The following is a 12,360-nucleotide window of genomic DNA, read 5'->3' as shown; positions in this document are numbered from 1 at the left end:
CACAACAATACACGGGGCGAGACGCATAATAAAAAATGCACAACAATACACGGGGCGAGACGCATAATAAAAAATGCACAACAATACACGGGGCGAGACGCATAATAAAAAATGCACAACAATACACGGGGCGAGAAGCATAATAAAAAATGCACAACAATACACGGGGCAAGACGCATAATAAAAAATGCACAACAATACACGGGGCGAGACCCGTAATAACAAATGCACAACAATACACGAGACAAGACGCGTAATAAAACATGTGGGAAATATGTGTCTCTAATGTGGTAAAACATTTGGCGGGAGATTAGGAAGTGTAGCTCAGTTTCCACCTCATTTTGTGGGCAGTGGGTACATAGCCTGTCTTCTCTCGAGAGCCAGGTCTGCCTATGACGGCCTCTCTCAATAGCAAGGCTATGAGCACTAAGTACATAGTCTGTCTATAGTCAATGATTTTCTTAATTTCGGTCAGTCACAGTGGTCAGGTATTCTCCAACTGTGTACTCTCTGTTTAGGGCCAGATAGCATTCCAATTTGCTCTGTTTTTTGGCTGATTCTTCCAGTGTGTCAAGTAGTTATCTTTTTGCTTTAGTTTAGTTTAATTTAGTTGTGTCTACATGTGTTTCTATCCTGGGGCTCTGTTGGGTTTCTTTGTGTTTGTGAACAGAGCCCCAGAACCAGCTGTCTGAGGGGACTCTTCTCTAGGTTAATCTCTCTGTAAGAGAGTAGTGGGATGTGTGGGCATCACTTCCTTTTAGGTGGTTGTCTTTTCTGAATTGTGATACTTGATGTATGATGTATTGATGTATTACACTTATATATTCGTGAATGTTGAATATTTATATTTCTGTAGTTTGAATTTGGCGCGCTGCAATTTCAATCTATCCCGCTAACGTTATTGGAGCGTTAAGGGATCCCATTTGTTCCCATGGTAATTATTAGGGTAAAATGTGTCTCCACTTTTGTGGATTGGGGTGATAAGTCCTTGGTTCCAAATATTGGGGAAGATGCCAGAGCTAAGGATTATGTAAAATAGTTTTATAGCTATTTGGAATTTGTGATCTGTGTATTGTATAATTGTATTTAGGATATTATCAACATCACAGCATTTTGGGGTTGGAGGGTTTGTATTTTATCCTGTAGCTCATCAAATGTAATTGTAAAATCCAGTGGGTTCTGGTAGTCTTTATATATTTTTGCTGTTTGCTCTTTGTTATAGGGCCAAAAAGATTGGGGAAGTGGTTTATTCACACATCTCCATTTTTGATAGATAACTCTTGATGTTGTTGTTTGTTTAGTTTGTTCCAATTTTCCAGAAATGGTTCGATTATATGGATTCTTCAATTACATTGAGCTGATTTCTGATGTGCTGATCCATCTTTTTCCGTTGTGTATTTCTGTATTGTTTTAGTGATTCACCATATTGAAGGAGTAGGCTCATGTTTTCTGGTTTTTAGTTGGATAGGTTTCTCAATTTCTTTCTTAGGTTTTTGCATACTTCATCAAACCATTTGCCATTGTTGTTCATTTTCTCAGGTTGTCTGCTTGACATTTTTAGATTCGATGGGGAAGCTGAGAGGTCAAATATACTGTTTAGGTTTTCTACTGCCAAGTCTACACCTTCACTATTACAGTGGAACGTTTTGTCCTGGAAGTTGTCTAAAAGGGATTTCATTTTTATTTCTTTATTTTTTGTTGTTGTTAGGTTTCCTCACTACTTTCATTCCATCTGTTGTCTATCTTAATATTATTCAGTTCCTTTGACTTTGATACTTCATGATTGAGTATTGCTCTGTGATTTTGCTGTGATCTCTAGCTCTAGCTCTCTCTCTCTCTATCTCCAATGTTCTTCCAGTGACCTGAGCAAGAATCAAGTCTCTGACATTGCTGCTGACGCCTTCACTGGTTTACGCTCCCTGACTTCACTGTAAGTGAATATGCTGCTGCATCATAACACAGACATACACACACACATACATACACACATACACACACACATACACACACACATACATACACACATACATACACACATTCACACACACATACACACATACACACACACATACACACACACACACACACACACACACACACACACACACACACACACACACACACACACACACACACACACACACACACACACACACACACACACACACACACACACACACACACACACACACACACACACATGCACACACACTTACACACACACAGTGTAGAAATAAATAAAGACGTCTTCAGTCTCACTGGCGGGGAGATAATTAGAGTCTGGTGGTGGTGGCACGGTGCTCCTCCATGACAGCTGACTCTAAGATGGTAGGACAGCCAGGTGGAGCATGGCAAAGCAAATTAGAACCCAGTGTCTAACAGCACAACACAGTGGTTAGGCTAAACGTTGTACAAATAGTCATGTGACGGTGGGAGCTTAACAAAAGAATCCTTTTAAATCACTGTAGTGATGTGACAAAGACGCCGCCCGACGGACAGCAGCGGACACACAAGCCTCTGCATATTAATATAGCCAATCAGCAGACAGAACAGGGGATTCATCTTCCTATGTCTGTGGTCTGCATCCAAAATGGCACCCTAGTCCCCACTAAGTGCCCTACTATGGGTCCTGGTCAAAACGAGTGCACTATATAGAGAATAGGCAGCCATTTGCTAAACAGACTGTGTGTCTGGAGGCCTGACGCCAATAACAGCACCGGGCTGAAAGAGACTTCATTTGCTCAGAATGTCATGAAATATAAGTGTACATGTCATGTAATGTCAGGCTGGAAATGGGAGTACTGGGGGAAACTGATAGTACACATGTAGAATTACAGGCGCAGGCACACACACACACACACACACACACACACACACACACACACACACACACACACACACACACACACACACACACACACACACACACACACACACACACACACACACACACACATGCACACACACTGATCCATCCTTGTTGAGATAATCTACAATGTCTGCACTATGTACGTGTCTCCACAGGGTCCTGTACGGGAACAAGATAGCTGAGATTCCTAAGAGGTTGTTTGATGGGCTTGTCTCTCTGCAGCTGCTGTAAGTACACAGGGTCTCCCTTTGGAAAATCTGGCAACAGACAAGTGACCAGAAAGATATTTTTTATTTATTAGACGCTTGAGAAATGTACCGGCCGTCCGTATGCATTGGGTGTGTAACCCTTTAGGGCCCACCCGCTCAGCCAGCACCATCAGTAAAGCGAGAGATATTGGCCAAATGAGCCACATTTACATCTCCTTAAAAACAACCTATAACTAATGACCAAAACACTATTGGTTGTGTTTCTATGTGTAGCAGAACGTTGTAGCCTATTGGTTTTTACTTTCCTGATACTATAATTCTCCACCTCACGGCTCAGCTGAGATTCCAAAGGGACCGTTTGACTTGTTTCTCTGCAACTACAGTACTACTGATGTACACTGCTCAAAAAAATAAAGGGAACACTAAAATAACACATCATAGATCTGAATGAATGAAATATTCTTATTAAATACTTTTTTCTTTACATAGTTGAATGTGCTGACAACAAAATCACACAAAAATGATCAATGGAAATCTAATTTATCAACCCATGGAGGTCTGGATTTGGAGTCACACTCAAAATTAAAGTGGAAAACCACACTACAGGCTGATCCAACTTTGATGTAATGTCCTTAAAACAAGTAAAAATGAGGCTCAGTAGTGTGTGTGGCCTCCACGTGCCTGTATGACCTCCCTACAACGCCTGGGCATGCTCCTGATGAGGTGGCGGATGGTCTCCTGAGGGATCTCCTCCCAGACCTGGACTAAAGCATCCGCCAACTCCTGGACAGTCTGTGGTGCAACGTGGCGTTGGTGGATGGAGCGAGACATGTGGATGTCCCAGATGTGCTCAATTGGATTCAGGTCTGGGGAACGGGCGGGCCAGTCCATAGCATCAATGCCTTCCTCTTGCAGGAACTGCTGACACACTCCATCCACATGAGGTCTAGCATTGTCTTGCATTAGGAGGAACCCAGGGCAAACCTCACCAGCATATGGTCTCACAAGGGGTCTGAGGATCTCATCTCGGTACCTAATGGCAGTCAGGCTACCTCTGGCGAGCACATGTAGGGCTGTGCGGCCCCCCAAAGAAATGCCACCCCACACCATGACTGACCCACCGCCAAACCGGTCATGCTGGAGAATGTTGCAGGCAGCAGAACGTTCTCCACCGCGTCTCCAGACTGTCACATGTACTCAGTGTGAACCTGCTTTCATCTGTGAAGAGCACAGGACGCCAGTGGCGAATTTGCCAATCTTGGTGTTCTCTGGCAAATGCCAAACGTCCTGCACGGTGTTGGGCTGTAAGCACAACCCCACCTGTGGACATTGGGCCCTCATACCACCCTCATGGAGTCTGTTTCTGACCATTTGAGCAGACACATGCACATTTGTGGCCTGCTGGAGGTCATTTTGCAGGGCTCTGGCAGTGCTCCTCCTGCTCCTCCTTGCACAAAGGCAGAGGTAGCGGTCCTGCTGCTGGGTTGTTGCCCTCCTACGGCCTCCTCCACGTCTCCTGATGTCCTGGCCTGTCTCCTGGTAGCGCCTCCATGCTCTGGACACTACGCTGACAGACACAGCAAACCTTCTTGCCACAGTTCGCATTGATGTGCCATCCTGGATGAGCTGCACTACCTGAGCCACTTGTGTGGGTTGTAGACTCCGTCTCATGATACCACTAGAGTGAAAGCACCGCCAGCATTCAAAAGTGACCAAAACATCAGCCTGGAAGCATAGGAACTGAGAAGTGGTCTGTGGTCACCACCTGCAGAACCACTCCTTTATTGGGGGTGTCTTGCTAATTGCCTATAATTTCCACCTGTTGTCTATTCCATTTGCACAACAGCATGTGAAATTTATTGTCAATCAGTGTTGCTTCCTAAGTGGACAGTTTGATTTCACAGAAATTCTCGAAAAGGGAACTCTGGAAAAGGGTTAAAACCAGTCAATCACAGGGAAGCAGAGAGAGTCGAACCTCAAACCCCTTTTCGAGTGTAAAATGGACCATTTGGGCCAATGTGTGGCCGTCAGGGGGGAAGAGAGGGATGAAACCATGCTTTTGTTGTTTCTTTCACCGGAGAGGGAGCACCTTACGCTACAACATTAACATTTAAATTGGACCTGATTACAAAGCAGATCTCTCGCACCTAGTTTTATTGATGTAGACATGGAAACGTAGCTCAAACATAATGACTGTGTTTAATGGTCTAATTTAAGGAAATCTGCTGCTTTTTAATGCTGCTGGCTGTTTGTGCTTGTTGAATCACACACATACACACACACACACACACACTGTAATGATTTGGAGGATGGATGGGGCATGAATGATGGCGAAATTGGTTCCTTTCTCTTCCTGGAATGTCAGCGAGTGTTTCCAGTAAAGTGGACATCAGCATGGCTGGTATGGCTAGCATGGCTGGTATGGCTAGCATGGCTGGTATGGCATGGCTGGTATGGCTGGTATGGCTAGCATGGCTGGTATGGCTAGTATGGCTGGTATGGCTGGTATGGCTAGCATGGCTGGTATGGCTAGCATGGCTGGTATGGCTGGTATGGCTGGTATGGCTAGCATGGCTGGTATGGCTAGCATGGCTGGTATGGCTGGTATGGCTGGTATGGCTAGCATGGCTGTTATGGCTAGCATGGCTGGTATGGCTAGCATGGCTGGTATGGCTGGTATGGCTAGCATGGCTGGTATGGCTAGCATGGCTGGTATGGCTGGTATGGCTAGCATGGCTGGTATGGCTGGCATGGCTGGTATGGCTAGCATGGCTGGTATGGCTGGTATGGCATGGCTGGGCTGGTATGGCTGGTATGGCTGGTATGGCTAGCATGGCTGGTATGGCTGGTAGCATGGCTGGTATGGCTGGGCTGGTATGGCTGCATGGCTGGTATGGCTAGCATGGCTGGTATGGCTAGCATGGCTGGTATGGCTATGGCTGGTATGGCTAGCATGGCTGGGCTGGTATGGCTAGCATGGCTGGTAGCATGGCTGGTATGGCTAGCATGGCTGGTATGCCTGGTATGGCTGGTATGGCTAGCATGGCTGGTATGCCTGGTATGGCTGGTATGGCTAGCATGGCTGGTATGGCTAGCATGGCTGGTATGGCTGGTATGGCTGGTATGGCTAGCATGGCTGGTATGGCTGGTATGGCTGGTATGGCTAGCATGGCTGGTATGGCTGGTATGGCTGGTATGGCTGGTATGGCTGGTATGGCTAGCATGGCTGGTATGGCTGGCTGGTATGCTTGGCATCAACACTAAGGATATAAATGACTTGCTACGTTTAAGTAAATACTATAAGGCCCTGGAATGGATAGGCCTGTTCTTATAGAAGTTTGTTTGAATAAAAACAACTCCACAAACCAGTGTCTGTTGCCGATCCCAAAAACACATGGGAAATCTTCCTTGTTTTTCTTTCTTTCTTTGTTTTTTTCTCTATTTAGTTTCCAATCCCTCCCAAACGTAATTAGTTCCCCCTGCGAGCATCCTAATAATGTGTGTATTTTCCCTGCGGCAAACCCTCATTAGAAAGCCTCTCAATAATTGAACTAACTCGGCTCAGTGTTAGTCAACTGTCAGGCAGGCTAAGAGAGAGGGGGGGTGGAGAGAGAGAGAGAGAGAGGTAGAGAGAGAGAGAGAGAGAGAGGGAGAGAGAGAGAGAGAGGTAGAGAGAGAGAGGTAGAGAGAGAGCGAGAGAGAGAGAGAGGTAGAGACAGAGAGGTAGAGAGAGAGAGAGGTAGAGAGAGAGAGAGGTAGAGAGAGAGAGGTAGAGAGAGAGAGAGAGATGTAGAGAGAGGTAGAGAGAGAGAGAGAGAGAGAGAGAGAGAGAGAGAGAGAGAGAGAGAGAGAGAGAGAGAGGTAGAGAGAGAGAGGTAGAGAGAGAGAGAGAGAGATGTAGAGAGAGGTAGAGAGAGAGAGAGGGTAGAGAGAGGGAGAGAGAGAGAGAGGTAGAGAGAGGGTAGAGAGAGGTAGAGAGAGAGAGAGGTAGAGAGAGAGAGGTAGAGAGAGAGGTAGAGAGAGAGAGGTAGAGAGAGAGCGAGAGAGAGAGAGAGAGAGAGAGAGGTAGAGACAGAGAGGTAGGGAGAGAGAGGTAGAGAGAGAGAGAGGTAGAGAGAGAGATGTAGAGAGAGAGAGAGAGATGTAGAGAGAGGTAGAGAGAGAGAGAGAAAGGGAAGGGAGAGAGAGAGAGAGGTAGAGAGAGAGAGGTAGAGAGAGAGAGGTAGAGAGAGAGAGAGAGATGTAGAGAGAGGTAGAGAGAGAGAGAGAGGTAGAGAGAGAGAGAGAGAGAGAGAGGTAGAGAGAGAGAGGTAGAGAGAGAGAGAGAGAGAGAGAGAGAGAGAGAGAGAGAGAGAGGTAGAGAGAGAGAGGTAGAGAGAGAGAGAGAGGTAGAGAGAGAGGTAGAGAGGTAGAGAGAGGTAGAGAGAGAGAGAGAGAGAGAGAGAGAGAGAGAGAGAGAGAGAGAGAGAGAGATGACCATATTAGAGAGACATATTTCCCCCAGATTACACAGATCCACAAAGAATTCGAAAACAAATCCAATTTTGAAAAACTCCCATATCTACTGGGTGAAATTCCACAGTGTGCCATCACAGCAGCAAGATTTGTGACCTGTTGCCACGAGAAAAGGGCAACCAGTGAAGAACAAACACCATTGTAAATACAACCCATATTTATGCTTATTTATTTTATCTTGTGTCCTTTAACTATTTGTACATTGTATATATATATATATATATATATAATATGACATTTGTAATGTCTTTACTGTTTTGAAACTGTTGTCTGTGTAATGTTTACTGTTAATTTTTGTTGTTTTTCACTTTATATATTATCTACCTCACTTGCTTTGGCAATGTTAACACATGTTTCCCATGCCAATAAAGCCCTTGAATTGGATTGAATTGAGAGAGGTAGAGAGAGAGAGAGAGAGGGAGAGAGAGAGAGAGAGAGAGAGAGAGAGAGAGAGAGAGAGAGAGAGAGAGAGAGAGAGAGAGAGAGAGAGAGAGAGAGAGAGAGAGAGAGGTAGAGAGAGAGAGAGAGAGAGAGAGAGAGGCAGAGAGAGAGAGAGAGAGAGAGAGAGAGAGAGAGAGAGAGAGAGAGGTAGAGAGAGAGAGAGAGAGAGAGAGAGAGAGAGAGAGAGAGAGAGAGAGCGAGAGAGAGAGGTAGAGAGGGAGAGAGAGAGAGCAAGAGAGAGAGAGGTAGAGAGAGAGAGAGAGAGAGAGAGGTAGAGAGAGGGAGAGAGAGGTAGAGAGGTAGAGAGAGAGAGAGAGAGAGAGGTAGAGAGAGAGAGAACAGATTGGTCTAGTGGTGGTGGAGAATCACAGCAGAGCTCCCAGAACGAAGGCCACCACCTAACAACATGGCTGCATTAGCTAATGGACAGAATGGGGGAAGGACAGCTACAGATGTAGGATCTTAATGTAATCACCCTAAAAAAGTTAAACTTGTAGTGTATTTTAAGTTTAATTTCCACTTAGAATATTTCCTTATGAAAAATCTATCAACACCTACTGTACACAGATGTCCATTAATTATAATCCACCTAATAATTCACATTTCCTGTTTCTGCAGGATATCACAGATTTCTACTGTTTCTGCAGGATCATTTTCCTGCTGTAGCAAACTGGCTCAAATTGAGATCCTACATCTGTATAGACAAATAAATAGAAATACTAGAACAGGTATCAAACATTGCAGATTGTAAAATAAATGTTTGATGGAACAGCATGCTGATCAGCTACCAATATATTGTTTTTGAATGTACAACTGTCCAGTATAGCCTACCTGAACCTGCATGAACCGTCCTCGGCTCTCTCCCAGCTTGGATAGAAAGTTGTTGTGCGTAAAACCAACCTATTAATGTTAAATAATACAGTCAGTCCACCCTCAAAACACGAGCTTACTACGGATTGTTTCATTATGCAGTGTACTATCTATAGCTATATACTGTATTTAGCTGCTCTTTAGGAACTTTTTAGAAAATTCACACGTCAAATAGCCAACAATGATGAAAAAGTAGTCGGCTTGAGGATAACTTCAGCAACTATTTATTGTTGAAAGGGGTTTGTCTGGCTAATAGCACAAATGGGTGGCAATATTCAAGATAAATTAAATGAAATGTAATCCAACTTGAGAGACTCCCCTGGTCTCCTGCCCCTGGTCTCCTGTCCCTGGTCTCCTGCCCCTGGTCTCCTGGTCTCCTGGCCCTGGTCTCTTGCCCCTGGTCTCCTGCCCCTGGTCTCCTGCCCCTGGTCCCCTGGTCTCCTGCCCCTGGTCTCCTGCCCCTGGTCTCCTGCCCCTGGTCTCCTGCCCCTGGTCCCCTGCCCCTGGTCTCCTGCCCCTGGTCCCCTGCCCCTGGTCTCCTGCCCCTGGTCTCCTGCCCCTGGTCCCCTGGTCCCCTGGTCTCCTGCCCCTGGTCTCCTGCCCCTGGTCTCCTGCCCCTGGTCCCCTGGTCTCCTGCCCCTGGTCTCCTGCCCCTGGTCTCCTGCCCCTGGTCCCCTGCCCCTGGTCTCCTGCCCCTGGTCTCCTGCCCCTGGTCCCCTGCCCCTGGTCTCCTGCCCCTGGTCTCCTGCCCCTGGTCTCCTGCCCCTGGTCCCCTGGTCTCCTGAAGAACTCTCTTTTTGTGTGCAAATATTTTCTCCACAGCCTATAGGTCCAGGTTGCAGGCCCCACTGTTTTCTGCACAACCCAGACTTTCCTGAGACATTGTGCATTTTATGTCCGTCGAGCTGTACACAATGTAAACGTAGTTTTGAATGCTGCATGCCGAGATATACCAGAGCTTAGAGACTGTTGATATTGTAATCACACAACTCAAACGCCGGTTCACCAGTATGAACCAAATGACAAACCTGTTTTTTTTTTGTTCCAACCCTCAAGTACTGTTGTCTGCTAAGATGTGAGAGGCTTAATTAAAGATGGTGCGGAACTTCTGTTTCTGAAGCACCACCCCCTTCTGCCCAGTTTCCCTTATGTTGCTACGGCAATTAAGCTGTTTTTACCCTCCCTGTAACTGTCGCTTCTGCAGAGAGATCGTTTTCTAAACTAAAACTCACAAAGAAGAAACATTAGGCTCCCGGTCTGATAGGCGCTTCTGAAAACCCGATTAGCATCACTCGTTGCACTGACACCGTCCTAGCCTTGACCATAGAGTTTGTTCACTCATATCCCCATATTCAATCAGTTATTCATTTATTTGTAACTTTGTTTCAGTCGTATTCCTGAAGCCCAATAAATGAACACTTAGCTCTGGTCCATAAGGACATTAAAAAGGTTTATGAATGACTCTTAGGAGGGTTACTGTCAAAATGATTTATTAAATCAGGGATGACAGGCGCATGGGCTACCAAAGGTCGTGCCCCCGGGGGTATCCGGTACTCCAGTGGGCAAGACCTGAAAATGGTTGTTTAGCAATGATCAACCACCAATTTGACAGAGCTTGAAGAATTTAGAAAATAATAGCATACAAATTGCACAATCAAGGTGTGAAAACCTCTTAGAGACTTACCCAGAGGACTCCCAGGTGTAATCCCTGTCAAAGGTGATTCTAACATGTATTGACTCAGGGGGTTGAATCATTATCTAATCAAGATATACACTATTAGTATTTTATTTTCCATGAATTCTTGACACATTTTTTAATTTGTCTTCCACTTTGGCATTACAGAGTATTTTGTGTAGATCACTGATGAAAAATAGGACAACGAAATCAATTTTAATCACACATTGTAATGTAACAAAAGGTGGGAAAAGTCAAGGGGTGTGAATAGTTTCTGAATGCCCTGTAGGCTCCTGCTCCTCTGAGCCATTCATGCTTACACAAGGTTACTTATTTTCCACGTAGACCAGTGGTCAGGCTCCAGTCGATCTCCAAACCTGCTGTTGTTGTGTTTGTCTTGTTCTTTTAGTCTACTGAACGCTAACAAGATCAACTGTCTGAGGGTGAACACCTTCCAGGACCTGCAGAGCCTCAGCCTGCTGTCTCTGTATGACAACAAGCTGCAGACCATCAGCAAGGGCCTGTTCGCCCCGCTCCGCTCCATCAAGACCCTGTGAGTAGCAACACAGAGACACGCTCCGCTCCATCAAAACACACACACCCTTCCATCAAAACCCTGTGAGTAGCCACACAGAGACACGCTCCGCTCCATCAAAACACACACACCCTTCCATCAAAACCCTGTGAGTAGCCACACAGAGACACGCTCCGCTCCATCAAAACACACACACCCTTCCATCAAAACCCTGTGAGTAGCCACACAGAGACACGCTCCGCTCCATCAAAACACACACACCCTTCCATCAAAACCCTGTGAGTAGCCACACAGAGACACGCTCCGCTCCATCAAAACACACACACCCTTCCATCAAAACCCTGTGAGTAGCCACACAGAGACACGCTCCGCTCCATCAAAACACACACACCCTCCCATCAAAACCCTGTGAGTAGCCACACAGAGACACGCTCCGCTCCATCAAAACACAAACACCCTTCCATCAAAACCCTGTGAGTAGCCACACAGAGACACGCTCCGCTCCATCAAAACACACACACCCCTCCATCAAAACCCTGTGAGTAGCCACACAGAGACACGCTCCGCTCCATCAAAACACACACACCCCTCCATCAAAACCCTGTGAGTAGCCACACAGAGACACGCTCCGCTCCATGAAAACCCTGTGAGTAGCCACACAGAGACACACACCGCTCCATCAAAACCCTGTGAGTAGCAATACAGAGACACGCTCCGCTCCATCAAAACACACACACCCTTCCATCAAAACCCTGTGAGTAGCCACACAGAGACACGCTCCGCTCCATCAAAACACACACACCCTTCCATCAAAACCCTGTGAGTAGCCACACAGAGACACGCTCCGCTCCATCAAAACACACACACCCTTCCATCAAAACCCTGTGAGTAGCCACACAGAGACACGCTCCGCTCCATCAAAACACACACACCCTTCCATCAAAACCCTGTGAGTAGCCACACAGAGACACGCTCCGCTCCATCAAAACACACACACCCTTCCATCAAAACCCTGTGAGTAGCCACACAGAGACACGCTCCGCTCCATCAAAACACACACACCTTTCCATCAAAACCCTGTGAGTAGCCACACAGAGACACGCTCCGCTCCATCAAAACACACACACCCCTCCATCAAAACCCTGTGAGTAGCCACACAGAGACACGCTCCGCTCCATCAAAACACACACCCCTCCATCAAAACCCTGTGAGCAGCCACACAGAGACACGCTCCGCTCCATGAAAA

General features: G+C 46.3%; 1 protein-coding gene across 1 annotated transcript in view; it reads left to right on the top strand.

Annotated features, from left to right (window-relative positions):
• LOC118375671 (slit homolog 3 protein-like) overlaps positions 1-12,360 on the top strand; it is a 501,749-nt gene that overhangs the window by 337,632 nt on the left and 151,757 nt on the right. Inside the window, exons 12-14 of the mRNA XM_052488085.1 lie at positions 1,859-1,930; positions 3,025-3,096; positions 10,989-11,132. Coding sequence (XP_052344045.1) covers positions 1,859-1,930; positions 3,025-3,096; positions 10,989-11,132 — 288 coding nt within the window. The remainder of the gene's footprint in view (positions 1-1,858; positions 1,931-3,024; positions 3,097-10,988; positions 11,133-12,360) is intronic.

The sequence above is a fragment of the Oncorhynchus keta genome, chromosome 30, assembly GCF_023373465.1.
Source record: "Oncorhynchus keta strain PuntledgeMale-10-30-2019 chromosome 30, Oket_V2, whole genome shotgun sequence".
Classification (NCBI taxonomy): Eukaryota; Metazoa; Chordata; class Actinopteri; order Salmoniformes; family Salmonidae; genus Oncorhynchus; species Oncorhynchus keta.
The sequence above is the reverse complement of the archived record's forward strand: the minus strand, read 5'-3'. Positions and strand labels throughout refer to the sequence as shown.